Raw genomic sequence first — 27,940 nt, forward strand, 5'->3', positions numbered from 1 at the left:
AGTTAATTTCCCCTCTTATCCGTACGCTTTATGACGATGGCAACCAGTATCTCAAATCATGAGAGCTTAACTTCTATTTGTAGAAAGAGCCTCACTTTCTCCTGTCTGTCTGTCGCTCGACTGTCACCTCTCCACGGGAAATGAACGGACTTGATCTGTGCCCAGAATAGAACCCACCATGGCTCTCCGTCCCTGTCTTCGTACGAGTCATGCCCTTCCCCCCTCCCCTTTTTGGCAGAAACAGATCCTGGACTGACCAAGGATGGCTGGTCTGTTCATGTCATCCTAGACGATTGGGCCATTGACATAAGTCTAGACATTTGTCGACATGACTAGTTACGGGTTGATTCCGGACCATAGAGCCGGAGTACAGACAGACATACCTGCATAGTACATCCACACATATTTGTAATTCAGATAGAATTTTCACCTCTAATATTTCCTGCACAGGATACTATGACGAGCACTGCACAGTCACTCCTGTAGGATTCGGTGGAACATGAAACGAAACTCGTACTGTGACAGAAACAGTCTGTTTCAAGACCCCGGATAGGGCAAACTCCTTCTTCCCGCGTTCCTGAAGCAGTAGTAAACAACAACGATGATATAAAACCAAATCATGTGATAGCACAAAAAAATAAAATAAAATTACAGTTTTCGGATCCTTCAACGGTTGTCATCGAAATCTGTACTCCGTACATACCCCGTTCATTCTATACAACACTAGTGCTGCACGTGTAGACCTGACTAAGATTCCGCACTGGTTACCGAATCGGTCGAATGCCCCGTGGCTAGAGAATCATTGATCCGCGGTGATCTTTTGGTAATTTTTGTTTTTTATTTTCAGCCCTTTGCTCGGGTATGTAGTACAGTAGTAGTACAGAGTACAGCTGTTGGAGATTTAACTTTGCTTGATTGCACCATTGTTGCCTCCACTCCATCTGTTTTTGTAATCCTACGTTGGTTATGTCATTGCGCTTGTGGAGTGCTGGGCGTCCAGATGCAGAAGTACTTGTACGGAATTTATGTCTGCATTATTCACGATGACTAACTGCATGAATCCGTACTCTGTACTCTATTCAATACAAACAACACTCTGCTCTATCTACGCTCGATCTATCTACACCCAAGCATATATCAATTGACCTGTAAGACGCCAAACACACCATGACCCTGCTAACGGCCGTCATTCAGCACGCGGATGATGGGTCAGAAATCTTCTCGTCGTTTCCGTGCCATCGTTTCAGTGAGGGCTTCAACAAACTTACTCACCCTTGTCGAGGCCTTCACCGCAAGAGATGGCTGGCTAACCCTGTCAATATGGTTATGGTTATGGTTACGACGGTCCACCAGGGCGCAACAATGTACTTTGCTCGCGCAGGGTCTGACTTTCTAACTTTCTACTCCGGAGTGCTATTCTTGTCATTCTAGACGAGTATATAAAAGTACCTGTCACTCAGAAGAGAGAGATGCATAAGATTAGGTTTTCATTGTTGTTTCAGAAGTTGGTGTGGGATTGATCAAACAGGTATAGCCAGAGTGTGGGTTTTACCAAGAGGCTAACACATACGAGAAAGTGAAGAAGTGAGAAGAGAGAAATCAACACTTAGACGTGCCACGAGGCCGTCTGTCCATCATGCCATTCATTCATGCCGGATTCGGCTTGGATATCACAAAAAGTACAGATTTTTTTTTTTTTAAAAAAAAAAAAAAAAAAAAAAAAAAAACACCAATATGCTTGCTCAGCCCATACAAAACAAACACACGCAAGACTCCAGTACAATCACATGCAGAGTACATAAGATCCCTCTTTTTAAACAAGAATAAGCACCCGGAATCCATCCGACAGACTTAGAACCAATTAAGCCAGTATATCTTACATGCTTATCCACCAGGACAGAAACAAACTCATGCCTAAACGAAGAACGGCCGTTGCCCGAGTCGTCTCCGGTATGCACGGGGTGTTCAACGGCGTCGTTTGAGACGGTGCTCCTTGCCTTTTTTGGACTTTTTCTTACTTTTGTCTGCAGGCAAAACAAGTGGCTCATCCTTCATGTTCCACTCCATGAATCGGATCAGGTACTCGTCAATGTCACCCGGTTGGAACTCCACTGCGGCCTCATCGTCCGGTCCATGCACTTGCGGTGTGGTCACAAGCTGGGCCCCAGGCGTTGTTCCGTCCTGTTCCGGGCCCGCCGTGTCCGGTGGCGATGTTTGCCCTGGGCGTCTTCCAGGCACGTTGTGCTCCTCGAAATCGCCCTCGTCCGCGTGCTCCAATTCCTTCTGTGCGTTTTTGGCCGCGTCGATGTCCTCCTTGTCCTCGACATGCTCGAATCCCCGTGACGGCCCGCCACTTACTCGAGTCTCCAACACCCGGTCCATGGCTGCTGTCGCTTCGTCCTGATGACCATCAAGTGTGTCATCCTGGCCAAATATCTCGCGCGGGTCCAGTCTGGTCATATAGTCCGTGTTGAACTCCCCCTCTTGGATCACGACGTCGTCCAGCATCCGCTTCTGATTCGCTTTGCGGAGGATGTTCGATTCGATCGTGTATTCAGACACAAACCGGTAAATGTGCACATCGCGCGTCTGTCCGATACGATGGCATCGGTCCTGACACTGCTTGTCCATTGCCGGGTTCCAGTCCAGATCGTAAAATATGACTGTATCCGCGCCCGTCAGGTTGATACCCAACCCACCAGACCGACTTGACAGGATGAACGCCAGAATACGATTATCGTTATTGAACCGATCGGTCAGAATCTGGCGCTGCTCAACCTTGGTTGTGCCATCCAGACGGAGGTACCGGTGTCCATGGATGTTGAGGAACTGCTCCAGAATATCCAGCATCTTGGTCATCTGGGTGAAGATCAATGCCCGATGGCCACCCGCCTTCAGGTCACGAAGCAGCTTGTCGAGTCGCTGCAGTTTTCCGCAATCGTACTGCAACAGACGCTTGTCAGGGAAAGCGATGGACAGGCGCATCTGTGCCTCGTGGAAGGGATCGTACGGAGGGAGTCTCTCGGCCTTGGTCAGGGATCGGCTTTCAATGGGCGTAAGAGCAGCATCGGTGACGCCAGCCGCTATGGCAGCGGGGGTGACGCACGCAAAGCGCTGCACGTAGCCCTCCATCATCTGCGACCGTTCCTCAATGGACAGAATCATGGATGCGAGCACAGAGGATCGATTCGACAGCCAATCCGCAAAGGACTGCTTCCGCAGCGGACCGTTCGAGGTGGGTCGGTCTTTGCTGTCTGCCGTGAGGAACTCGATAAGACTATTTCCATACACTGGACGGCGACCGTGACGGTTCGACTCGAAGTACAGACACCGTTCTAGCTCGGCCATCCGCGCCTTTCGACAGTCGTTCTCCAACGACTCCAGTGCAGACTGTGCGGTGGAACCGTCGAACTCCATTTCCCAGTTAGTCCGATTGTACTGTCGTTCCCGTAGCGTGCTGAACGGAGCGTAGGCCATCAACCGGGTGCTATCATCCGCCAGTCGGCGGGAGATATTTTCCCGCGAGATGGGGACTAGGTTGAGAAAGTCGAGGTCAAGCTTATCAAGCGGATGCTCGTACAGCAATCGGCGTCGTACGAGCGACTCCTTGATCCGGTACTCCGTAGCGATCGACCTCCGCATGGCAAAAGAAGTCGAAATCTGTCTCGTCTCGAACAGATCCGGGTGGTTACAGACCTTGCGCAGCTGCATCAAACAGTTGATGATGGATAGGTAGTTCCCTGACGCCAGCGTCTCCTTGGTCTGCGCGCGCGACATGAACCCATCGTAGAGAAAGCGTTGCCGCTTCGATAGTCGACAGTAGACGACATGCTCATACTTGCCTGGCATTTGCTTCTCTACATCGGCCTTGAGCCTTCGCAAAATGTATGGTCGCAGCACGGTGTGGAGCTTAGTGACGACGCGTTTGGCTTCGTCGTCCATCGTCTCCCGCCCGTGCTCAAGGATCTGTTCGACAGGCCGCCGGAACCATTCAGAGAAGTTCCTCAGGTCCGCGAAACCTTCGATACCCATGTCATCGCCGCTGTCATTCGGCATCAGAAAGAACAGCAAAGACCACAACTCAGTTAGGTTGTTTTGCAACGGCGTGCCCGTCAGGAGAAGACGCGCACGCGTCCGGAACGTAAGCAACGCTTGCCACCGCTGGGAACGGAAGTTCTTAATGTTATGCGCCTCGTCGAGAATCATATAGTGCCAATTCCGCCGCTTGAGTACCTGTTGATCCTGTAAGACCAGTTGGTAGGAGGTGATCAGGACATTCCAACTCGTATCGTCCATCCAGCCTCTCCGCTTCTGCCGCCGCTCATCTTGGTTGCCGTAGTAGGTCATAATCTTGAAACCAGGACACCACTTTTTGAACTCCATCTCCCAGTTCAGGATGACACTGGTCGGGACAACAACCAAGTGTGGGCCCCAGACCTCGTTTTCCACTGCTAGGTGCGCTAGCAGCGCAATTGTCTGGATGGTCTTGCCCAAACCCATCTCGTCTGCCAGAATGCCGTTGATGTGGTTCGAGTATAGTCCTGTCAGCCAATCCAGGCCGAAGTGTTGGTATTCACGTAGATTTCCCCGGATCAACTGCGGGATAGGTGTTTTCATCCCAGGCGGTATTGTGCTATCGCCGCTCGTCACTTGCACAGACTTCTCGACTTCCTCTATCTCCTCTTTTTGCTTTGGAGGAGCCTCGTAAGATGAAACGGACTCGGGATCAGATGGCTTCGTCGCCAGTGTACCTGGAGATGCTTGACTAGAAGCCTCTTCTCCACTTGGCTTTCGAGGTTCGGGGTGTTCGTTATCATGGTCCACCTCTATTTCTGTAGGAAGATGTGGATTGGGTTCAAGAGATGCCTCATGCTCAGCGGGCACAGTCGCATCAACCATTTCAGTATCCGGGAGTTCTTGCTCTTGTTCTGGTGCTGTGTCCAACATTGGACCTGACTTGGATTCTTGTTCGAATTCTGGTACTGGTACAGGATCGGATTCAGATCTAAGTTCTTTGGCTGACTCGAGGGTAGCAGAGGGGGGAAGTAGTGGTGTGTCTTCAGGAGAATCATGTGGGATGATATCTTGGAAAATAGCTTCTGGTTCTGCAGGGGCGTTGTTGGGAACGAGAAAGACTTCATCAGCATCTTCAGGCTCTTCTTCATCCTCCTCGTCCTCATCCTCATCTTCCTCATAATTAGGAACTACTGCGCTGTCATCACCATGAACATCAACGTTATCATCATCATCACCACCATTATTATCCACTTCTATGTCTTTCGAAGAGAAAAAGCCCAGTAACCCTGGACCGCCATTGTCTTCCTCCTCTTCAGAACCAGTATCTTCGGATTCTTCACTATCCCCCATGTCATCATCCATATCGGTTGATGCGTCGCTATCATCCATGAGCATGGGGTCAACCTCATCCAGTTCCATCTGCTCCGCTGATGACTCAAGGTCAAGGGGAGTACCTTCACCATCTGGCGAACTGATCTCTGCAGATTCCACAGATGCCCGATTATCTGGGATATTAGCGTATTTTCGCCGAAGTTCTTCTGCCGTCAAGCCCTCATCATCATCGACCCCAGCAGCGCTCTCTTCAGAATCGGAATCGGACATATTGCTTTCATCATCCGCATTGTCATTGGATGATTCATCTGTTTCGGCTTCTTCACCTTCGCTTGAACCGGGCATGTCGCTTCCTGTTTCACCGAGAATCTCTTGTCGCCTCTTTTCGAAAAGCATCGTAGATTGTTTGATGGCACGATCTAGGGCCTGCTGGTCTTCGACCTTCCGCTCTTCCTCCCAATGCGCCAAACGCATCCGATCCACTTCTGCTCGGGCAAGGTCGAACATTTTCTGAAGATCCTTAGCCAGTTGCTTGCGTTTGCCGCGCATCTCCTCCTGCTGCTCCCGAAGTATATCTTCCGGGTCCTTGTTTCGCTTCCTCCATGCATCCGCACACCATTGCGCGAAAAGTTTGGCTGTGTGCCGATGCCGTCGATGTTCCTGGTCGAGAAGTTTCTTGAAATACAAGGCATGCGCGGCGAGGTGATCTTGATGGGAATACTGCGGTGGAGGCTCCTCTTGCGCTTCCGGAAGGTATGCGGAGCAAACCTCTTCACTTAGAAGACCACCAGGTTCCGCGGCCTCCTGTATCCGACGCCGCTTCTCAGCCTCCGCTGCAGCTTCTGCAGACGTAAGAATTCCATCGTCCTTGAATTTCGCATCTTCGCTCTCGAGCCATTCCCGAAACGATCCGTATTTTCGTGGTAGTAAAACATGGGACGGATGCTGCGCACTAAGGGAAGGCTTCTTGACTTTGATTCGTAATCTCGGAACTCGCTGTCCAATTTCATCATCCTGGTCCTGGTCGCCATAAAGACCCTTTTCCATGTCATCAATCCCACTAGGCGTCGATGGAGACTGGCGGGACCGACCTGCATTCGGGCTGGAGCCGTTGACGCTCTCGCTGAGTGGCCCGTGGACTCCAGAACTCCGTGACCTTGTCCTTGAATGCACTTGCTTCGGCAATGGAGACTGTGAGACGCGTTTACTTCGACCATTTGTTCCCCTTGTTATACCCGATGTCATTGGTGATCCGTTTGCTGAAGCCTTGCTCCCACGAGACTTCCCAAACCTCTCCAACTGTAACGGCGAGGACGTGGCCGTCCTTGGCCCCCCAACACTATTTTTACCCGTAAAGTGTTTTGGCACCTCCTGCGTAGGATTCTTATCGGACGGAGGTTGCATACTCGAATTGACTCGGGAAGATTTGCGCCTTCCATTTTCAATGAACGTTGTCGGTCCATCGGCACCGGCTTTCTTCCAGGGAGGCGACGGTGCTCGGGGAAGGGAGCTTCGGAACCCGCCAAGTTTTTGCTTCTTCGATGGAGGCCCCTCGGGCTCGGTCGTTGGGACTGGATCATTTTTAAGCTCGGAAGGGATCGAATCGCGGGTCGCAGGATTGGTAAAATTAGCGGGCGGAGGTTGTTCGTGGGTGTCGGGGTCCGGTTGGGAAGTCACACGATCATCTTGGTGGGAGGTGCCATTCGCGGTGCCGTTTTGCATGTCTCGTTAACCACAGACGAAAGGGGCCCTCTTAACAGTTGACCCCAGTTTTCCGAATGAGGACGCGGACGGATTGGAAATTTTTGACATCAACGGATAGCGGTGAATAGGTATATATGCCATACAAAATTTGGCATAGTTATCAGCTCGATGGCGTGGCTGGCGGGGAAATAAACAGAGTCATGCAGCAATAGAGAGATGGGCGTGAAAAGTGGTCTTTTTTTTTCAAACGTGACGAGGAGAGAGGCGTGTATGTAAGCGCGTCTGTAATATTGCCTGAGGTATCTGTGTTAGATAAGCAGCCGTCATGGTTGCAATTCCGACTTCATCACTGGCCGATGGGCCATTTCTTTTCTTTTGCTCTCAGAGATACTCCTTTTTGCGCTGCCAGTGCTCCATTTTGGCAGAACGGTAAGTCCCTGTCTCATTTATGGTGACGCCTGAGTGTCCGATTGAAGTGTTAATACTAACGTGTGAGGAAAAAAGATGCTGTCCCAGCGAATCTTGACCCGGCGCCTGCCCCAGCTGGCTGCCCGCACGACCGCCCCCCGCGCTTCTTTTTCGCAAGTCCGGAGCCTCGGTGCTTCTGCTGAGCTCGACGACCCTTTGCAGGTATGAGTTGTTATTCTGGCGATACTATTTTGTTGGTGTCAGGTCAATTGACGGCTCCGGTGCTTCCACCCTTTCAGAATGGCAATTACCAGAACCCTCCTCGTGTGAAGCGTCAATTCAGAGATCCCTATGGCGGCTGGTGGGATCAGCAAGAGCGCCGGAACTTTGGCGAACCCGTTCACGAGGAGAACGAAATCCTCGGTATCTTCAGTCCCGAGCAGTACACCCACGTCACCCCTCGCAAGGGTCTGTTTCAGATCGGATGCTTCATCGCAGCTGTCTTCGGTTTGAGCGCTGTTGTGGCCCAGTTCTACCCGGACAAGCCTAGTGTCCCGCAAACCTTCCCTGATGGCTTGGAGAAGGAGCTCGGAGGCGCGCATGCTGCTCCGGTGAGTTCTCTGTCCATGCCTTGAAATAAGTCTCTGGCCTGTTTAAATCTGCATGCTAACACTGCATCTCAGGCACGCAAGCCCGGCCAAGAGTCCTGGTAATTGCCATCAGATGTTTCCATCTCTACATGTGTAAATAACATACTTGCAACACGAACTTTTTGTTTTCTTCCTTCGGCATCGCTCGTGGATCGGATAGTCGATGCCCCAACAGTCGGGCTTGCTTTCATCGGAATATCATCTAACATTGATTGTTATACTACTGGCATTACGATCGTGAAGCAATCATATGATAACGTCAGGCAAAGCGGCCCGTAGTAGTCTGTATCTGGAGAGACTAGGGGCAGGGGCAGCGCACAAGAGCAGGGCCAGAAGGGAGTACCACGCGAAAGCTACTTTATCTGTTCTCCAACGCGCCAAAGTGGGAAGGAGTCTACTAAAAATATAAAAGAATAGTGGGTATGTCTTTGCCTCATTAGACGCTCGGGCAGCCATAAACAAACGTAGAAAACACCACATATAAAAGATCCAATTGCTCTTCTCTGTTAGAGATACGTTTTACAAGCTTGTAACTGGTCCGGACAAATAATCCAGACGCAAATAACTTTTTGGGTCATTGTTTTACCTGGCACCGTGGTTTGGGCGCTGGTGGTTAGCTCTTCTGTTGGTTGTTTCGGGTGCGACAAAAAAATAACAATCCCGCCGCAGGACAGCTTCCAACTTCTCTCACTCTACTCCTGGCCCTCTTCCTCTATCTCCAACAAAACCTTTCCCCAGCAAGCATATTATTGGGCTCACACATTCGTCTCCTGTTGACTACGTTGTCTACCCCTTCAAATATTACAGCACTCGTGGCACAAGGTCCTGGGTCGATTATTCGGGGATCCTCCCTTATCCATGGTCCCACACTCCGCACCTCCCCTCTTCCCGAACGCTACAGTGTTATCTGGATAAAATCCCTGAGAGAAAGAAAGGCGAAAAGACTCCATGTCGACGGCATCTAATCAATCCCGAGGCATTAATCGACGCATCAACAGCCTCCAGAATGAAGCCCGACATTCGCGCAGCCTCTCCGGGTCACGGAGGCGTCCCGTCAATTCCTCCGCAGCTTATAGCTATGCTCTCCGTGTAGCTTACCTGGCATACCTCCTCCAGCCCAGATCTCGTCGAGTACAAAATGTGCAAGCGCCACAGAAGCCGAAGCGAGCGTCGACGTCGTTCCATGATCTGATGAGCGACTTCTCTCTAGTCAGGGACTCCAAAAGTACACGGTTTCCGCATGGATTCATAGCAGAGCTCGAAAAGCGATTGACAGGCGTTTTAATCGGAAGGGAAAAGCGGAAGGAATATCAGGATGCGTTGGTGGTTAGAACATTTGCTGCGTTCTTGAACACGTTGAAGGAGCAGTCATTTAAGAAGCGGATGGATAAAGATCGACGTGCTGAAGACCTGGTCCTGATCTTTTATTCGAATGCTACCAAGGAACTTAGCAAAGGCAAGGACGTGGACGATGATTCCTGGAAGTTCATGGTCGATCGACATGTTGCTCTCTTCGTCCGATTGATTTCGCTCATTCTGAAGGATAACGACTGGTCGAAAGACCGGCCCGAGTTGTCCAATCGATTATCGATCCTTGAGAACAAGTTGCTTTCTCAAGACCAAGACTTAGTCCAAACAAATGGATCTGACCAGATGACAGAGGTGGTGGCACCGTTGAGCTACGACGTGAAGGACATGCATCTTGTGCAGCATGTCGCCAAGATATTTGGCATGGCCAACTCCCAGGTGCAGTCGGACATCGACAAGAATAGAGCGGTTTGGACAGCGCAGGCAGCCCTACAAGATTTGAAGTCGTATCAAGCCCACCTAAGTCTCAAAACCCGAAAGACCCTTGCGCAAGAGGACTTCGAAAACGACGAAGGGTATGAACACTGGAAGAAGAGCGAGGGTCCTGATCTGTCGCAGATGATGCTTGCAATCGTTCAGTCCAACCCGGAGCTTGCTAAAAACACACCGGGTGTGCTTCCGCGGTTCAATCCTGGTGCAGCGGATCACAATTCCGATTCGAGTCCTGTGGAATTGACCAGGACGAATTCTGACAGGCCAACTTCATACATCATCGACCAACCGGTGGACCTTAGCTCGTTATCACTCAGTGACAACGGCGATGCTTCGGATGAGTCCGACACCTACACATATATCCCATCAGATCCACGGGCCGCATATAAATTCATTCTTACTCAGACGCTGAATCATGACCTGAAAGACCGTGAGATTGAAGCTAGTCAAGCTGATTCAGACGCTCCATCATTCAAGCTGCTTTCTAAACAGTCTACTGAGCTCTTGAACGAAATTTGTCTTCGCTGGCGACTTCCCAATTTCTCAAGGATTGCCTTGTTCTTGGACGTTGCCCGAGAGAAATTTGTGGATAATGAGATTGACTTGGATACTCTCGACTCAGCGTTTACCTTTGTCAAGCAGTCGCCTGGGTCAGAGGGCAAGAAACGTAGCAGTTACATTGCTTCAGTTCTTTATGACAGAAAGAAATGGACGATCCATGATCTTCTCTTGATGCAACAGCTACTTTCCTCGCTTCACGAGGCTTTACTACGGGAGCTTTACGATGTCATGATGGATTGCTTTGAAACCAAGCCTCGCCCGATTGGTCCAGTTATGTACGTGCTAGAGAGCCACGTCCAAATGGACCCTAATTATACAGAGGATGCCGAAGATATCGATCGTTTCCGCACATATGTTCAGGAAGGACTCTCCCAAAAAGCGACAGAGAAGTATCAGGATCTTCTTGGTGAATCAGTGCCTGTGGAACAAGAAACCTGGCAGCCAGACCACGTTATTCAGCTTGGCGAAACAATAATGAAACTTGGTCAGAAGATTCGAAAGCGTTATAGAAATAATCCAGAAATCATGGGGTAAGGATTGGCCCTAATCTGCTTCAATTTTTGTATCCATACTGACGGATTGCAGGGTGAATCCATATACTACTTTGCTGGCAAATGTGCTCCCTATCTATGCAGAGGATGCTCATGAGATGGTAGTCAGGATCATGGAACGTACAAAAGCAAAGGGAGAAGAAATGGATATGCAAGATGGGTTTGACCTCTACAAGCAATTGACAGCGATACGTCGCGTTTTTCTGGAGACACTTCCTGAGTAAGTTCAGAAACCATTGGTTTTACTTATGGTCGATACTAATACTTCTTAGTGTTCCTTTCCCGTTCCATGTGGAAAGCCTACTTGAGGACTTTGTATGGCAGTGGCTGCGCTTGACAGAAGCGAAGGTAATAGACTGGGTTGAGCAAGCGATCAGAAAGGACAACTTCGGCGTCCGGGGTGATGGCTCGGAAGAAGTAGTCTCTGAAGAGTACAGACACAGCGTTTCTGCCATTGACATTTTCCGCTCTTTCAATCAAGTGGTTGAGCAATTGGTCCAGCTTGAATGGGACGACGACCTCCAATACGCCAAGTTCATGACTGCTCTGTCCAAGTCGATAAGCAATGGTATAGCAACATATTGCGAATCGCTGGAGAAAATGTTCGCCAAGGAGATGGACAGGCTGTCGCCCGATCAAGAAGCAGCTATGAATCAAACGGCCCAGGAGAAACTGATGCAATTCGCCAAAGATACGTGGACAAATAAGGAGAAGATTGAGCCCTTTCAATTCTTCCCTGAGGTTCGTATAACTGTCTCCCCTTTACCTTGTTTGGGCACAACTAATAGTTATTCACCAGTCCATGGTCAAGTTGAATAACATTGAATATGGTCTCACCCAACTTGATAAGCTTGAACATGAGATTAATGTCGACGGGTGTGCGGAGGTAATTGCACAGCATGCTCCTCCGCAATTGAATAAGATCCGTAAGTCCACGACCTACGTCTTCACGATCAAGGTTGTGGAGGCCGAAGACCTTAAGGCGTGTGACATGAATGGACGGAGTGATCCTTATGTCGTTCTGGCCGATGAGTATCAAAGACGCATTGCCAAAACTCGTATCGTTTACAACAACCTTAACCCTCGATGGGATGACGCAGTCGACATCACAACCCAAGGACCCTTGAACATCATCGCAACGATTTGGGATTGGGATGCAGTGGGTGACCACGACTATGTGGGCCGTACATCTATCAAGTTGGACCCTGTGCACTTTAGTGATTTCCTGCCAAGAGAGTACTGGCTGGATCTGGATACTCAAGGCAGGTTGCTACTTCGTGTCAGTATGGAAGGGGAGCGGGACGACATTCAGTTCTATTTTGGCAAGGCCTTCCGAAACCTCAAACGGAGTGAGAGGGATATGACACGCAAAATCACGGAGAAGCTGTCTGCATATATTAGTCACTGTCTGTCACGACGAACGTTGAAATCTCTGCTGTCCCGCGGCCTTAGTATCAGCACTGTTTCCAATTTCCTGAACCGGAATCGTGGACAATCGAACACAGTAATCCCAACTGCGGCGGATGTTGAAAACGCATTGACTCCGCTTTTCGATTATTTCAATGACAACTTTGCCATTATGAACAAGACGCTCACGTCGGAAGCAATGAAGATGGTCATGGCCCGTCTGTGGAAAGAGGTACTGGCTACCATTGAGAGTTTGCTTGTGCCACCCTTGTCGGACAAACCATCACATCAAAAACCTCTTACGATGCAAGAGGTAGACATCGTATCACGCTGGCTCGTGCTCGTCCTTAACTTCTTCCACGCCATCGATGACGAGACTGGCGAGGCGCACGGCGTCTCGATTGACATTTTGAAATCACCCAAATACCACGATATTCAATCCATAAACTTCTTCTACTTCGAACCCACCGATAACCTAATCCGCACATCGGAGCGAATGGCCTCGGTCACGGTTTCCCGGCAGCAAGCCAACAAAAACCGCGTCTCCGCGCCACCACAGCCCAGCGCCACAGGCACTGGCGGCTTTCTGGGTGTGGGTGTCCCCAGCGTCCGACGCGCCAAGAGTATCATGCTCTCCCGGAACCTGGGCACGATGAAGAAACTCAAAGAGGAGAAGTGGCGCGAAGCCCAAGCAGAGCCAAACGACGACATGATCTTGCGTATTCTCCGTATGCGGCCCGAAGCAGCCGGATATCTGCGTGACCGGAGTCGCCAGAAGGAGAGACTTGCCGCGGCTGCGGCTGCGGATGCCATTGTGAAGCAGAGTCTTATGGCTGGTGCGGGTGGACGAATGACGGGGATGCTTGGGCGGCGGTGATTGAAGTGTTTGTTTGAGAATCTATTCCTTCCAAGTAAATACATGTGCTTTTTGGCAAGCGGAGGATCATGGCGTATGCGTTGTTGTCGTTTTTGTTTTACCAGCCAATTTGTGAACCTAACGGCCGATGGTACGAGAGAAATACGCAGCTATCAAGTTAATGAATATAATCCAGTAATACTCTTCGAAATATCTTAGTGGACTCTTGATAATGTCAATTCCTAGTAACTACCCATTCATTTTATCTTGACATCGTTTACTCCAAAGCGATGCACTCAATCTCAACCGGCACACCCTTGGGCAACTGCGCAACAGCCACACAGCTACGAGCCGGCTTGTGGGTGAAGAACTTCTCATATGTAGCGTTCATCTCCGCAAAGTTCACCATATCAGTCAAGAAGACCTACACCACCATTAGCCACCGTCACCATCACCCCAAATATAACCACCCAGCCCAGTAATTTAGGAGAAAACGGGGGACACGCACATTAACCTTAACAATCTTCTGCACACTCGAACCAGCGGCGTCAAGGATAGCCTTGATGTTATCGCAGCAAGCCTGGGTCTTGTCGCCGATAGAGCCGTCGATGAGGTTGGCGTTGGCGTCGGCGGGAATCTGGCCCGAGACGAAGATTTGGCCATTGGCTTTGATGGCTTGGGACTGTTGTTTAAAAGGGATTGTTAACTGGTTGTTCTTGGGGGTGATTTCGTGGGGTTTCTTTTGGAGGATTTGCGTCATGAGCTTTGGATGGAGCGACATACGTAGGGACCCGCAGCTATAGAGAAGGGTAAATGTCAGTTACAGCTCAATTCAATTGACAAGAATTGAGGCTTATCCTCCAATTTCTCAGCAGGATGGCAACGTACGAGGGCAAGCTTCCTTAGCAGAAACAGGAGTCATAGACATATTGACGGATGTGGAAGAAAAAGGCAACTGCTGGGTGCGGATAGGAGGACGGTAAGAGAGATTTCGAAGGAGAAGAGAAAGACGAGAAGTGCTCCGGAGCATGAGTAATTGAAGTAGAGAAAGAAGTTCTGGAGGGGTTGAAGAGTATTCCGCGGGAAAGTCGTCCGTTGCCTGCTTGGAGCCCCGCTATCGGTGGAGTCAGATGACTAGAGGGCGTACATGAATTACAGTGATAAGGATATGCATGAGTACAAGGGTATGATATTATTCAATGTATTGTATGTACTAGTAACAATAAGCTGGTGTCACGGCTTCGTATCAAAAATATGTCCAGGAGAAATATGACTATCAGTTATGTTTGACCTAAACCACCAAGCTGTTGTAGCTGCTGTAAGAAAATGGCCGTCTGCTCGGGAGAGAATCCAAAGAATACTGGGCCATTGAAAACGATGTTCGCAGGCGCGGAAGGCTTCGAGTTGTTCGGTTGAGGGCTGTCGAGTGTTTCCCCAGGGTCCTCTGCAGCATCAGGGACCTGGCCCTTGCTGTTATCATTCCGAATCGTCTGTGTCTCCAGCTCTATTTTTTCAGGTTTAGGTTTAGGTTCACGCTCAGGTTCAGGTAAAGGAGGCTTCGGTGCACCGTGGCCAAAGGGACATCGACGAGGTGGTGGGGCTGCGTCAGATTCATTCGGGGTGGTCTCTTGCAGGGGTGCGACGGAAGCATCATCTGTAGCGGAGTGGTCTGGAGGTTTGTTCGACTGTGTTTGAGTGGGCGGAACTGGAGCAGGTGGGGACTGGAGAGGAGATGTTGGTAAGGGATCTAGCGGAATGGGAACAGGAATTCCCCAAGGCCTGCTTGGAGATTCTCCAAGACGGATATCACGCAGTGGACGATCAAAGTGGCCCAGTCGTTCCTCCTCTTGGAGATTCTCTCCCTCTTCTTCCTTGATGGTAGGGTGCATCTCCTGCTTCGGTGTGCGGCCAACATCTTCCGCCCATTTTTCCACTCGTTCCGCGGAGGAGTTAGAGCCCGAGGCACCATTCTCAGCACCCGGGAGGAATGCTTGGTGTTTCATCGACAGGCCTCGGATCATACTGATGAGATTACCGTACTTTGCATCTAAATGCCGCATGCTTGACGAGTCTTTCTGGTATCGTGAAACGCAGATCGCATGGCTTCTAGGTATTTCGTGCTTGTGTCTCTCGACATATTCAGCAACTTCTTCCGGGGTATGTTGGTCCAGGAACCTAATAGGGCATTTGGAGATGGGGCATCGGGCCGACGACGATCTCGCAGAACCGGCCTGACTGGAACGCCTTTCGTTCTTTTCGGCTTTGATGGGATCGACATCGTGTCCACACGCATCATGGTTATGGGGGTCTAAGGCATCTTCGACCCCGTTGAGGACCTCATTTTCAGGGGCTTTATTGTTTAGCTTCGCAAAGGGGCACTGCAGGCTTCCCTGCGTGCCCTTTGTCGTGAAGTCTTTCTCTAAACGGGCAGGTGTATCGGCCCTCGTCGCAACGACGCATGGGTTGGGATTTGTGAGCAAATTATCATCTGGAGGACGTGGTACTGATTGGTAGCAGTCCAGTCCTTCCCTGATGGCATTCACAATCGATTCTCCTACGTGACCAGATTCTGCAAGAGCATTGACTACATCAGAAGCTTTGAGCGACTGTTCATGTGGGATGGGATCCGGAGAGCAGCGAAGGATCTTCTCCGCGACGATCTTGGTATGGGTATCGGTTCCGCCGGGGATTCGATCTGCTAGTTTGGAATACTAAGGCGTATGTTAGCATGTCTCGACAAGAAGTCTGCATGAGCGTAAAAAAAATGGTGAAGTCTCATCAGATAATACATGACTAAAGAGTCATTGCCGTATATAGCGACTCAGTTCTAGAGCTAAATTTTCTCATCCTTTGGAGACAGGAGTGGGTGAAGCAGAAGAGGGAGTAAAAGAGTATTTACCTGTTGATGGGCATATTTCAGCCTCTGCTGCATACTCCTCTCCTTGTCATTCAGCTGATGGACTGTCAGGAGAAGAGCCTCAAACGATTTAGCCAACGTCTGCAGCTGCAGATTTTGCTGGGTTTCGGAGATCATTGGAGTAGGCGACATTTTGCCTCTTCAAGCAACAGGATTACAAGGGCATAGACGTTTCATCTGTTTTCAATATAGCGCTTCTGCTTGGTTGCAGAAGCGCAGCTGAGTAAACATAAAGAGAAAGGAGAGAAAAGGGGAAGAGAAAAATGGGAGGAGAAAGAAGTTGGGATTAAATCTGACGGGAGAGAAGCTCCCTAAGCGAGTTGGTCCGTGTAAGGTCACGTGTTATCTCCGAGAAACGGTCCGTGGTCCGGGTCGACACCAGACAATACCCTTGATATGTACGGAGTAGTATGATCCAATAATTAATTAACTGATGACATGGACGAATATATGCTGGCATCCTCTTCTAAACTATGACTGATTATATGGAGAATAATTAATTATTGGATCATACCACTGTTTCAATTCCAACAAGCCTACTGGCTGCGGTTATCCCACGTCGAGTTCCCAAGACTAGTCAGATACTTCCTCATTCTTTTTGACCACACTTTGATTAGTGTCTCGGTTCTATATATACCAATGGTTGAAGGCGCCAATTAGTGCTTACTGCTCGTCATTAGAAGGGTGGAGGGACTCGTTATTGAGACAGTTGCAAACCATGGCTTGGTATATCACGTACCTTCGATATATTAGCTTGTTGTAGCAGTTAATTAATTTTCCTTAGCTGGTGGATATCTAGTAAATCTTTCGGGGTCGTATAATCACACATTGTACAGTCAAGGAGCCATGGTTTTGATTATATGGCCAGGCTTACATAGCGTCTATTTTTTGTATTCAGGCCCATGTAGAGTCCCAACATCGATTATATATTCCCGTGCCTACTATCAGAATATTTCCAGGCAGCATGTCATTAATGCATGGGACGAGAAATATATATTTAAGCCACTGATCGAAATAGGTCAGAAATATAGCGACAAAAAAACAACAATCGCAACTCAGGCAAACATCGAACCACATATCCATGCATGCGAGTGGCTCCAAATACGGAGTACATTAGTGATGTAGTAATCCTTGCTTTACATAACTTTAGAGAGAAAACAGTCTCAACAAGCCCGGCCGGGCTAGCTCAATCGGTAGAGCGTGAGACTCTTAATCTCAAGGTTGCGGGTTCGACCCCCGCGTTCGGCTTCAATCAGAAGACGATCACGATTGATCCTTTTTTTTTGATGATTTTTTACCCCCCTGGGGGGTTAGATGGGAAAAGTTCGGGTCTGAAAATTTTGGTCGGATAGGGTTTGTGTGGGGCGGCGGAGATATGACGTCAATAGTGTCAACAAATGGTGTAGCCCTCTGTTCATCAGCACTACAGATGCTTGGAATTTTTTGCTCCAAAATCATATATATATAACCAAACCTGTCATAATAGTAGTGGTATTCATACGCATGATATTCCTGGGCTTGCTGGTTTCACATTCAATTTGAGATTGCAAACTTGTGAGATTGACTCTGTGTTACAGACCTCACGTGATTATGCGGGGAGACAAGGCAGAATCATTGGGTGGCAGCAAAAGACAAAGCGCAGGAAAAGCAGGGATCAAAGTTGATAACCAACAGATATGTCACGTGATCACCTACTCTTGATATACCCTAGGAGGAGTAGCTGAAAGAGTATACACCCAGGCACAACCTGATTGGATCGACTCAGGATGTACTCCCTAAAGGAGTAGATGGGGGAGTATACTGGACAAGATATATAAGGACACTCATTCATGCACCTAGTTTAGCTCTTCGCAATCAATCTAGTTAATCAAGCATTGGTTACCTTCTAGTTTCTGACTCGTCCGCACTTAACAAACAACCCAGCATACGTGCTCGGTTGGCCTTGTTTCTCTATTCGTTACCTTTACCGATTTTACCTGTTGACTACCTTACGGAGCCTGGAGGGGGCGAGATACCTTCGACGTGATATACAGAGGACCTGGATTGTCATTAAGCATATGAATGCTTGGGAGGCACTTAGGGTAAGTGTCCTGTCTCAAAATACAACTAACTAGAACCCTAGGTACGATACAAGGGAAGCCAGGTTGTGACACTCTGGCGATAAAATCAACAATGCTCATAGAAATGTATATACACTCCGGGAAACGTAGCACTCGCCGACTCATTGTCTTTGAGATCTACTATAGAAGAGGGAACGATATGATATACAACAACATCAATGCAATCTTTGCAGAAAAGCTTTCTGCTGTCACCATTTTCTGCATATTCATTCTGCCTGAATATTTCCTGTCACGGCGCTCTACTAGGATAATGGAACATCCAACTCATGGGTTCTACCTAGATAGCTATCGACGAGAATAATCAACATGAGGAAGGAAGAGAGGAGGTAACACCGTATTTATCAACAAAGCAATAAACCAAACAACCGCACCTCACGTGATACCCAGCCAACGTGACCAGGCCGTCACATTTTCAGAGATGTCAAAAACGTCGAACATGCGAAAAATTACAGAATAATGGCGGCCAAGAGATAAGAAATTCTTCCTGAGCTTCTCCTTTGCGCTGATCATAGGGTCCTTGGAGTCAAAGGCGAACACCGCTCGAGCGAAACCTGATGCTCCTCAGGAAGATAGGGTGTCAATATAGGCGAAGAACAGCAGTAGAAATGAATATTGATCGCAATGACCAATGTTAGCTGGATCAAAGTAATTATATTGTAGTTCTTTCCCGATTAATGAGGCTCATAGTAATGAATAAGGATCTCAAAGATCTCCTAAGCTCTACCCAAAAGCATGAGTGACGGTAGACACTGGGATTCTTGGTGTTGAAAGGCAGTTGGCGTCCTCTCAGGCAAGATAATCAGTCCATATAGATTAGTATTGCGACGGGCTGAATTGTTGAATCATTATATCTTCCCCTGTTGCTTGTCCTACCTATACCGGCGAAGGAAACGATACCACAATTCTATTAAAATCTATACTGATGCCTACATCCCGGCCATCTGTTAGCAACAGTGACGAGATGTAAGTGTTGTAGCCTAAGACATTATAAGTTACAACCCCGACAAAAAGGTTGAGGCAAACAGTTGTCGATGACTTCCAATTATCAGTTACGAATCGAGAATCGTTATGCGCTTTAAAGCGAGTCTGATTAAGCTCCAGTTTCATTTAATCAAAGTACTTTCAACAAGCCCAGCCGGGCTAGCTCAATCGGTAGAGCGTGAGACTCTTAATCTCAAGGTTGCGGGTTCGACCCCCGCGTTCGGCTTCAATCAGAAGACGATCACGATTGATCACTAGTTTTTTTTTCTGTTTTTCCTTTTATTTCTCCTCCCCTCCGCCCCAGTCGCTCAATACATATATTGATTCTGTGCAAACCCAACTGGAATAAGCGTGTTTTTGTACCTGACCGGATCATCTTTTTATTATCTGCAACATCACGGCCTACATACAGAATCCCTCAACGATTGCGCCTGACGATCAATGCACACCGAAGCAGACCTATTGGACAGCATCCGGTTAAACAGGGCAACAGGCATCGTGGACCAGTCCAGACAAAGGAGACCCGGTATATGGTATTGGATTAAGTGCGGTACTTTTCAGTCGCGCCACCGGGGCACCGCAGAGTCAGTAACGGATGTCCCTGGCTACTGTGATGGAGCCCGGGTGAGGCGATGCAGGCAGGCTGCAGTAGTCGGCATGGCAGGGATCTATACTCATTCGGAAGACGGGCGATAATAGCCAACCGTATCGAGCTGCTAGATTGGGTTGCTAAAGTATTGCGGAACGATATCCTCCGATGTTACTTACAGCTATACTCTATGTGTTTTGCTAAATACTCCGAGTGTAGTTGTGGTATAGAAGAGGATTCTAGACTGGAGGGGTTCTATGGCGTTATCATAGAGGGGTTATGTAGCGCTCACCCACAATAATACCATAATCAGTCTTAATGATGATCTTGGAAACTTGGAAAACCTTTTATCTCAACTTTTATATGAATTTTCTTTATATGAATATCCAGAACAACTCTTTTATATTTCTTTTATATAAATGTGTGTATAGCTACATAGTACAATACCAGCTCATACCGTCACGTACGGTCAGATCTTCATCGCTTTTTTTTTTTTTTTTTTTTTACCCGCTTATCAATTTCCTCATTTCTCACCACCACCAGCAGCACTACTGCCGCTCTGCTCAGGTCTCCTCGTTCAGCCTTTCTTTATTAGTGCTCTTCCTCTCCCTCCTTTTCTTCCTCTCCTTTCCTTTATTTTCTTCTTCCCTCTTTCTCCATCATGTCCCAATCCACCGCTCCCGATGCCACCACCACCCAAGTCTCCGGACAGCCCCCCGCCCATCCCTCCCGCACCACCGAACTCGCCAGTCTTAAGGTAAGACTGCGCTCTGCCCTGCGCCAATTTCCCGACTTCCCGTCTCCGGGCATCCTCTTCGAAGACATCCTCCCCATCTTCGCCGATCCCTCTCTGCACGAAGCTCTCCTGCGATGCTTGGAATTGCACATCCTCGAATCCGCCGGTGGCCAGAAGCCCGATGTCATCGTTGGTCTTGAGGCCAGAGGCTTCTTGATGGGCCCTAGCTTGGCTCTGCGGTTGGGAGCTGGCTTTGTTCCTGTGCGGAAGCAGGGCAAGCTGCCGGGTCCTTGTGAGACCCAAGTGTACGAGAAGGAGTATGGGCAGGACTTTTTCCAGATGCAGGCGGATTCGATCAAGCCTGGTCAGAAGGTTATTATTGTTGATGACATTATCGCTACTGGTATGTTCCTTTACCTTGTCTCTTGTTCTAAACACGCAATGCTGACTGAATAGGTGGATCTGCGTGGGCTGGTGGTGAACTCGTCCAGAAGATGGGCGGAGAGCTCCTTGGATTCGTCTTCCTGCTCGAGCTTGAATTCCTCAAGGGACGCGAGAAGCTCCCGGCTCCGGTTTACACCCTTCTGACTGGTCAGGAGGAGAAGTTTACGTCGTGAACTCCTTAATACGAGACATGATCGCATACGGCATTCACCCGCAATAGAAAACAAAAGTGAGTCTTGATGTTGGATTAATCCCCGGTCACACAACACCGCCGTTAAGTTTGAGTTCTGACTACGACAAGTCTAGTGAGGGTACGAGGCTGCGTCGATGTGCAATACTGCATGCATTTTGGCAATAATTTTATGCATTGATACAACGTGCTTGGCCGCGTTTTAATCCTGTGGTACATTTTATAGAGTTGATTTTAAGCAATGAAATGTCTATGCCTGTAATGAGCATTTCCTTCGCCAGATAGAGCAATGAGGGTTTCCTGAACATCGAGCATAGCCATCTAGAAGAACTTCCTCATAACCTCGTCCGCCCACTTCTTCGGAAATCCCAACTCCTGCGCCTCGCGAATCGCCCGATCCATCCGAAAAACATACTCCTTCTTCGAAGACCCAACACTTAAACTCTTTTCATCAACATAAACCAGCACAACCTGTCCCTTCTCCCCACCCCTCAACCTTTTCTGCTCCTCATCCAACCACTCCGTCACCTTAGCCTCTAAATACCACTTATTGTACTCCCCATCCCCCTGCTCCCTCGGCCGCACACTCACAGGGATTTTCCCATCCTCCCACGCCCGCTTACTCTCCCGATCGACCCCCTCATACCCATCAAGAAGTCTCTCATCATCCCGCGCCATCTCATAAAGAATCCCGTATACCGTATCCTCCTCCCCAGACTGCGGAACATCGCTCCCATCAGCGACCGCTTCGCGCTCACCCCCATGCACAATCCTCAATTCTTCCGGTGGGAGCACATTCGCGTAGCCCCGGTTACAAATAAACCACCTCCAGGAATCAAGTCTCGCGAAAGCAACTGGCTTTGCGGAGAGGCTGGGATGGAAGGCGCAGCGGGAGCGCATTTGGGTTGGGGAGAGGTTCGAGCCGTAGGCGAAGTAGAGGGGGGTCGAGGGGTTTGGTTGGGGGTCTTCTTTGGGTTGGAGGCCGGGCTTTGCTGGGTGGACAGCGGTGTCGTGGGGTGGAAGGGGAACGGATTTGGGGTCTTGGGTTGTTTCTGTTGCTGTTAGAGTGACTTTTTCGGGGGAGCCATTTTGAGAGATCATTCTGGCGGTTTTTTGGTTTGAAAAAGGGTTGAAAAAGGTATGAAAAAGATATATGAAGGGTTGGAAGATGTATGAAGAAAGAGACTTTCTTATCGATAAGCCCGTGGACATTGCCTGATCAAGCAGGAATGGCATCCGCCTCGGCTATCATCAACCATGGTTCACTCAGGTCCATAGAGTAACGTCAATGCCATTATTTACCCGTGGTATATGCTCATATGTAACCGAATCTATCAAATAATATACAAATTACTTATCGGAACCCCCTGCGAATGCACCGTATATCGTCTTTTAATTCCTACACCCGTCGCCTGTCGTAGCAATTCATACGTCTCCTGCCCTCCCCCGACCATTACCATGCTGATCAGATGTCGTCGTGGAACCCCCCCGGTCGTCATTTGTACTTCGTCCAGGTACGGTCGTACCAGATATGGTTCTGCGCGTAGGGCTGCCAATGAGCGCGATAGTAGGGTCGCTGATCCACCTGGACTAGTTGCAGTAGCATCTGGACTATCAGGGTAGTCGTCTTCCGACACCACGATGACGAGTTTCAACGAGGACCGCGATGGCGGATAGGCCGCTATATGGCGCAGTTTCTGGGAGAAGCTGCATCCGCCACGTTTGACCACGAGGACTTGATGGTTCTCTACTGCCTGTCGTATCACACGTTCGTCGCAGAGTTCGTCGGCGAAGTAGATAGCCGACCAGGAGAGCGGCTGAGAGGAGAGATTCTCTGGCAGAGACACAGTCGATGCATCTTGCACGTCTGGCAGAGGGGCGGAGCCAATCCCTGTTGAGATGGCGGCGGGAAGCGTTAATCGTAACGAGGGTACCTTCTTCTGCGTGGATGATGACCAGGTGAAATGGCCTTGCATTTCTTCGCGGAGGAGGGACGACACGGAGCTCATCAGTGATGACCAGGCTGATTTCACGCCAGATGCGGCTAAGGGCTCGTCGTCATCGCCATCGGCGTGGCTGTCGTTACCGCTGCCGCTGTTGTTGCCGTCGCCGTCATCGAAGGAAGGTTCCTGTCCTGCTTCACCTTCACCGGCACTCGATTCTCGATGAGCATCTGAATCATTTCGCCGATGGAGAAGCTCTGGAATAACGTCAATGACGAGGTCAACCATGCTGGTGTCGCGGATCCGGGTGAAGTTCGGATCAGTGGGATCCAACACGTCAAAGGTGATGTCACGCGAAAGGTATACCTTCTCATCCTTGCCCAGCGGCACGTTGTTGAGCACTTGTACTCGATATCCATCCTCATCGGTGCTGCCTGCTCCGGTCGGTAAGGCTACATCTTGGACCATGCTTAGTCGGAGCCCTCCAATCGTCTTTACTAGGATTCCATCTCGGAGTCGTTCCAGGGAACCGGGGCCTATGACCATTCCTGGGAGGGCGGGGAATGATATATCCAGCGTTGGACGGGTTGTCATCGGCGAGCTGGTCGCGTTGAATGGCACCAGCTCTGGTGGTAAGGTCCAAGGGTAGAACGTGTAGTTTGTAGGAGATAACAGGTCAGATATCGAAACGCTGGAATGGTCGCTTGCATATTCCAGAAGAGCCCCCTCGGCGGCTCCTCGATTGGGCATGAAGTGCAGTCGAGCCAAGCTCGCCGCATGGAACACATCGGGACGCGCTGCGGTCGATGATGTGCCCAGGTTCGGAGCTGGAGGTGCAGTTTGGCAGGTCAGCTCATTAAACTGATCAACGGTCTGCTTCTGCTTTTTGGGTTTCTTGCTTGAAGCACTCGCAGTACTCTCGGGAATGATGAGCGGGTGTCCTTCTGTAGAAAAGACAAACGGTTTGTCCATCTGGTTCAAAGGATGCTCAGGGTCAAACAGCAAAAACAGATACTTGGCCGTCTCTCCTAGGAAGAAGCTTTCCATTCGGTCATTGAGCTCACCCGTCCGAACATCCTGGAGACCAGCCCAGCCGCACTTAGTCCAACATCTTCGTTTAAGGTCTCGGAGGACCATTTCCCCAACGTGCAGGTACCAAGGATCCTTGGTCGCCCGATATAGATAGTATGTAGACTCTGCAAATTCAGGACGTCCTCCGTACCATGAAAGACCATTTTCAATATTCCCTGTAGCCACGTTCCACCGTTCCGGGAGGCCAGAGAACCGGGTCCAGACCGCTGTCGCAAGCAGGTGGATGCTGATTGCTTCGTCTAACTCTCCAGCCATACTCAAGAGACCGGGGTAAAAAGCACTCAAGCTATCGATCCAGAAGGCTCGTGTAGCTCCCGTGAAGATATCTCCCTGGATTAGATGCGGATGTTGGTATCCTTCTCCGCGGTATAGGTGACGCGTTATCGAAGCATGTGATTCATGCCAAACCTGTAGGAACGCATCGGGCGAATGTTCGTATTCGCTCAATGAGGGATAATGGTAATCCAAAGAATGCCACTGACTTTGGTTATCGTGGGAAGGACGTTCCCCCGAAGACAAGAGGATGTAGGACTTGAAGGCGTATTCAAAAAAGCTGTCAATGCCTGCTCCGATCTGGGTATCCAAAGTTAGTTCCTAGTCCATTGATCGTAAAGTCTCATCACTTACCCCGGTATAAGGTTGTGTCCACCGCCCCGACTCCGCATCAATTCCCGATCCAATCAGTCCAATATCAGTCCTCTTTGACCAAACGGCCCAAAACGCTCGTTTTCCAAGTTCTTCGAACCGACCATCTCCAGTAAGCCGGCTTAACGTGGTAAGCTCCAACACCAAACTGCCCGCGCCAGCGCTGCAGTTTTCCGTCGTCTCCGCGGAACGAGATGTTTTCCCACAGAATTCCCGCTCAGTCTCGTCGCAAGAGACGCCCGCGTTTAGCGGAGATTTCGCGTAGAAGGGGACGCCGTGTCGCAGGTTCACTCGAGGGTAGGGCAGGCCGGTATCCGTGTAGAAGGCGGGTAGGAGGCGGTTTCCGAGGTCAGCGGCAAGTCGGAGGAACTGACCATCGTAGACGAATCCATTCTTCCACTTAATTCCGTGTGTCTTCTTCGAGGAGGAAAACTTGTCCCATGCTCTTGCGAAGGCTGCTTCGGCCTCTGGAGGATTGTATCCTCTGATTGGAAGTTCGCCAACCGCAAAGAGATGAGTGCTCAGTAGACCACCTAACGCAACCACTTCGTCAATATCCCAGCGCAGTACCAACGCAGAGGGGAGGACACCAACCTAATCCCCGAATAACTGTCTCAAAAACCTGCACTTTGCTATCAGCATCAAACCCCCTCTGTCTCTCACCCTGACCAGCAGGGCCGTCCGATCCATCCCCATACAATCGGACAAAATCTTTCACCCCATTCTGGAATTCATTCAAAGATTCCTCCCCATTCTCAGGACTTGACGACAAAATCGCAAGGGTGGATAGCGTATCAATCAACGTAAGGCTGTAGTTCCCCAGAACATCGTTAAGATCGGCGCGTCCTGGATTATCACGGTCGCGGACGAGGGGGGCACAAGTAAGCGGGCGCAGTTCGTCTTCGGGGTATGCGTGTTTCATGTAATTTTCGAAGCCATGGTAGAACATGTGCTCTGTTTCTTGTCTAAACCTCTCCCCGAGGTTGTTAGCTGCGCGCAATGCAAACAAACGGGAATGACGTGGAGGGCAAATATAAAAGAGAGAGGGGGGATTTGGGGGGAGGGAAGTACCTGAGTTCCTTGATCTGACTATCTTTCATGCCCTGGGCCAGGGGCAGCCATAGCGACAACAGCAAGACCCAGGCCATCCATGGTGAACGGAGGTCGAGCATCTGCGGGCTCCAACATCGCGTGCGCATTACCGGAGAGGCGATTCGGCCGTAGATGACATGGGAGCATCCGTACAAAAGCAATTGCTCCGGGGTGGATAGAAATGGAAAATAAACTAGATAGAGCCCAACGAATCGAAGGATCCGCTATGTGTTTCTGTAAGAGGTTTAGAGTTGGTTGGTTGTCAGTAGCATAGATCGTGCCACGTGAAGTTGTAGCCAGATTGCCGCTTTTGACCGATACCTATACATGGACTACAGGAACCTAAAGTAAATAAATCTACAATACATTATGGTTCAATTACTATCAACAATACAATATGCAATGTTAGAGAAATCGATTTGCCCGCCAGATAAACTCCCGCTTATAAAATCATGAATAACCTGCCCACACTAACACCAGTGGATATCTCAAGAGAACAGAATGCATGTAGAGTACGCAGATGTACGCGGAGAAATAGATGATAAGTAAAAAGATCGTGGGAAATTGATCACAGGATGAGAGGTATGCTGTGTTATGGGAGTTCCGAGATCTCAGGAATGCGACTTGGGCCGGGCTGCCCTCGATTTGGCACAAACGACCGTGGTTGTGCTTCAACTACATAGTCGACACCGTCATCGGATGCATAGCTCGGGGGGCGTTGATCTGTAACCTTTCCACTTGGGGTTCTTCGAGGTGCTGATAAATCGTTTACACGTTGCCAATGCAACAGGTCGGGGTTGATTCTCTGTCAGGAGACAGTTAACAAAACGCTCTTGCACGAATGAACAGATTTGGAAAATTTATACTTACCACACTGCTTCTCCAGAGCCCGTATGCCGGAGGCGGACATGCGAGTTTCTCACGCACACCTTCTGCCATAATCTCTTCATCGGCTGCAAGAACAACAGGAATCGGCTGATCTGGCTCAGCGTATCCCCGGGGCCCTGAACGACTTGGAATCCGACTCCTCCTGTGACTAGGTCCTCGGGCAACAGCCAAAATAAACTGGACAAACGAGTGGCAGAATACGATTGCAAGAATCAAGAGCATGAAGATCAAGAGGATGTGGAGTTCGCGTCCCATATGTGCATGAGACGCGGCGAAAGCAACATCTAGAGATCAGTTAGTGAAAGTTACCTAAGAATATCGTACAGGAAGTCTCACAAATGGAGAGAACGACAATGAAGAACAGACCGGCCATGGCCAAGGTGTATAGCTTCCTTCGGAGGTGGCTTGCTTTGAGAATGGAGGAACATGACCGTTCGTACAGTACGGGCTGTTCTTCCTGCCCTCTTTGTGACTGTCTGTCATGCGCTCTCTCAGTACGCTCTCTTTCCCTTGAAGCTTCATTTGACGACGATGATGCCCGATCACCCCAATGATTCTCCGTCGCTACCGACTGCATATCAATTTGAACGTACGATCCGCCAGGCGAGTACTGCGAACCAGCCGGTTCAGCTCGCGACGGCATAGATATCCTAGTGGTACGGTGTGCCAGACGCTCAGCGCGATTCCCGAATAATGAATGACCGCGACGACTGTTGGATCTCTGACCAGCAGAGTTATCCTCTGTCGCCGTATAAGGTCTTTCGCTGTCGGCATATGTATTTGTCTCATTGCGACTGGTGTTGAGTGAATCGAACAGGATTCGTTGGCGGGTGGAAGCCGCAGTGGTATTCGAATGCGACGGCGCCGGTTGAGACAACAGAGCCGAATTCATGTCGAACGAACGGGATATGGTCATGCGATTAATGTCATCTGGACGAGGTCGGTAGATATAGTGCGCAAGGAGCTAGAGATAAGAAGAATATCTTTCTGTTTCTGTACAATGCACTCTTCCGGGAG

The 27,940-nt window shown here is 49.5% G+C and overlaps 10 protein-coding genes and 2 non-coding genes across 12 annotated transcripts; 5 read left to right on the top strand and 7 right to left on the bottom strand.

Moving 5' to 3' along the window:
* Window positions 1-1,727: 1,727 nt before the first annotated feature.
* Window positions 1,728-7,306, bottom strand: swr1 (putative SNF2 family helicase/ATPase (Swr1)). The gene has a single exon (XM_040782155.1). It carries the CDS (start codon window positions 7,069-7,071, stop codon window positions 1,966-1,968), a length of 5,106 nt encoding a protein of 1,701 aa, XP_040637843.1. The 5' UTR covers window positions 7,072-7,306; the 3' UTR covers window positions 1,728-1,965.
* Window positions 7,307-7,411: 105 nt separating this feature from the next.
* EURHEDRAFT_413376 (uncharacterized protein) lies at window positions 7,412-8,586 on the top strand. The gene is made up of 4 exons (XM_040782156.1): window positions 7,412-7,482; window positions 7,558-7,683; window positions 7,761-8,072; window positions 8,145-8,586. Exons 2-4 carry the CDS (start codon window positions 7,558-7,560, stop codon window positions 8,172-8,174), a joined length of 468 nt encoding a protein of 155 aa, XP_040637844.1. The 5' UTR covers window positions 7,412-7,482; the 3' UTR covers window positions 8,175-8,586.
* A 473-nt stretch (window positions 8,587-9,059) lies between these two features.
* On the top strand, window positions 9,060-13,307 carry EURHEDRAFT_458427 (C2 domain protein; the record flags this gene model as incomplete). Its single annotated transcript, XM_040784504.1, has 4 exons — window positions 9,060-11,002; window positions 11,058-11,243; window positions 11,296-11,764; window positions 11,823-13,307. The coding sequence occupies 4 exons, from the start codon at window positions 9,060-9,062 to the stop codon at window positions 13,305-13,307; spliced, it is 4,083 nt and encodes a 1,360-aa protein (XP_040637845.1).
* A 256-nt stretch (window positions 13,308-13,563) lies between these two features.
* On the bottom strand, window positions 13,564-14,208 carry EURHEDRAFT_458395 (YjgF-like protein; the record flags this gene model as incomplete). The annotated part of the gene is made up of 4 exons (XM_040784500.1): window positions 13,564-13,710; window positions 13,795-13,968; window positions 14,070-14,083; window positions 14,175-14,208. The coding sequence occupies 4 exons, from the start codon at window positions 14,206-14,208 to the stop codon at window positions 13,564-13,566; spliced, it is 369 nt and encodes a 122-aa protein (XP_040637846.1).
* A 215-nt stretch (window positions 14,209-14,423) lies between these two features.
* EURHEDRAFT_413380 (uncharacterized protein) lies at window positions 14,424-16,638 on the bottom strand. Its single transcript, XM_040782157.1, has 2 exons — window positions 16,186-16,638; window positions 14,424-15,997 (listed from the first exon to the last, which is right to left on the bottom strand). The coding sequence occupies exons 1-2, from the start codon at window positions 16,333-16,335 to the stop codon at window positions 14,567-14,569; spliced, it is 1,581 nt and encodes a 526-aa protein (XP_040637847.1). The 5' UTR covers window positions 16,336-16,638; the 3' UTR covers window positions 14,424-14,566.
* Window positions 16,639-17,378: 740 nt separating this feature from the next.
* Window positions 17,379-17,451, top strand: EURHEDRAFT_t91. Its single transcript has one exon. It is a non-coding gene; the product is annotated as a tRNA-Lys (tRNA).
* Window positions 17,452-18,064: 613 nt separating this feature from the next.
* Window positions 18,065-18,516, bottom strand: EURHEDRAFT_413383 (uncharacterized protein). Its single transcript, XM_040782158.1, has one exon. It carries the CDS (start codon window positions 18,426-18,428, stop codon window positions 18,192-18,194), a length of 237 nt encoding a protein of 78 aa, XP_040637848.1. The 5' UTR covers window positions 18,429-18,516; the 3' UTR covers window positions 18,065-18,191.
* Window positions 18,517-19,457: 941 nt separating this feature from the next.
* EURHEDRAFT_t92 lies at window positions 19,458-19,530 on the top strand. The gene has a single exon. It is a non-coding gene; the product is annotated as a tRNA-Lys (tRNA).
* Window positions 19,531-20,271: 741 nt separating this feature from the next.
* Window positions 20,272-21,685, top strand: EURHEDRAFT_96291 (adenine phosphoribosyltransferase APT1). The gene is made up of 4 exons (XM_040787704.1): window positions 20,272-20,314; window positions 20,437-21,032; window positions 21,086-21,302; window positions 21,375-21,685. Exons 2-3 carry the CDS (start codon window positions 20,555-20,557, stop codon window positions 21,244-21,246), a joined length of 639 nt encoding a protein of 212 aa, XP_040637849.1. The 5' UTR covers window positions 20,272-20,314; window positions 20,437-20,554; the 3' UTR covers window positions 21,247-21,302; window positions 21,375-21,685.
* On the bottom strand, window positions 21,585-22,364 carry EURHEDRAFT_403513 (gamma-glutamylcyclotransferase family protein; the record flags this gene model as incomplete). Its single annotated transcript, XM_040780221.1, has 1 exon — window positions 21,585-22,364. One exon carries the CDS (start codon window positions 22,362-22,364, stop codon window positions 21,585-21,587), a length of 780 nt encoding a protein of 259 aa, XP_040637850.1.
* Window positions 22,365-22,597: 233 nt separating this feature from the next.
* Window positions 22,598-26,142, bottom strand: EURHEDRAFT_458092 (seven-hairpin glycosidase; the record flags this gene model as incomplete). Its single annotated transcript, XM_040784473.1, has 4 exons — window positions 22,598-24,871; window positions 24,926-25,476; window positions 25,538-25,908; window positions 26,015-26,142. The coding sequence occupies 4 exons, from the start codon at window positions 26,140-26,142 to the stop codon at window positions 22,598-22,600; spliced, it is 3,324 nt and encodes a 1,107-aa protein (XP_040637851.1).
* A 485-nt stretch (window positions 26,143-26,627) lies between these two features.
* On the bottom strand, window positions 26,628-27,815 carry EURHEDRAFT_378438 (uncharacterized protein; the record flags this gene model as incomplete). Its single annotated transcript, XM_040779075.1, has 3 exons — window positions 26,628-26,840; window positions 26,906-27,207; window positions 27,260-27,815. The coding sequence occupies 3 exons, from the start codon at window positions 27,813-27,815 to the stop codon at window positions 26,628-26,630; spliced, it is 1,071 nt and encodes a 356-aa protein (XP_040637852.1).
* Between the last annotated feature and the right edge of the window lie 125 nt (window positions 27,816-27,940).

The sequence above is a fragment of the Aspergillus ruber genome (assembly GCF_000600275.1).
Source record: "Aspergillus ruber CBS 135680 unplaced genomic scaffold scaffold00017, whole genome shotgun sequence".
NCBI classification, from domain to species: Eukaryota; Fungi; Ascomycota; class Eurotiomycetes; order Eurotiales; family Aspergillaceae; genus Aspergillus; species Aspergillus ruber.

Bases quoted from the DNA above. Each gene is read 5' to 3' on its own strand.
- EURHEDRAFT_413376 (XM_040782156.1), top strand. From the start codon at position 7,558: ATGCTGTCCCAGCGAATCTTGACCCGGCGCCTGCCCCAGCTGGCTGCC. The intron at 7,684-7,760 runs GTATGAGTTGTT...CCACCCTTTCAG, and splicing joins AGCTCGACGACCCTTTGCAG to AATGGCAATTACCAGAACCC. The intron at 8,073-8,144 runs GTGAGTTCTCTG...ACTGCATCTCAG, and splicing joins GAGGCGCGCATGCTGCTCCG to GCACGCAAGCCCGGCCAAGA.
- swr1 (XM_040782155.1), bottom strand. From the start codon at position 7,071: ATGCAAAACGGCACCGCGAATGGCACCTCCCACCAAGATGATCGTGTG.
- EURHEDRAFT_413380 (XM_040782157.1), bottom strand. From the start codon at position 16,335: ATGTCGCCTACTCCAATGATCTCCGAAACCCAGCAAAATCTGCAGCTG. The intron at 15,998-16,185 runs GTAAATACTCTT...CATACGCCTTAG, and splicing joins TGAAATATGCCCATCAACAG to TATTCCAAACTAGCAGATCG.
- EURHEDRAFT_96291 (XM_040787704.1), top strand. From the start codon at position 20,555: ATGTCCCAATCCACCGCTCCCGATGCCACCACCACCCAAGTCTCCGGA. The intron at 21,033-21,085 runs GTATGTTCCTTT...CTGACTGAATAG, and splicing joins TGATGACATTATCGCTACTG to GTGGATCTGCGTGGGCTGGT.
- EURHEDRAFT_413383 (XM_040782158.1), bottom strand. From the start codon at position 18,428: ATGAGTCGGCGAGTGCTACGTTTCCCGGAGTGTATATACATTTCTATG.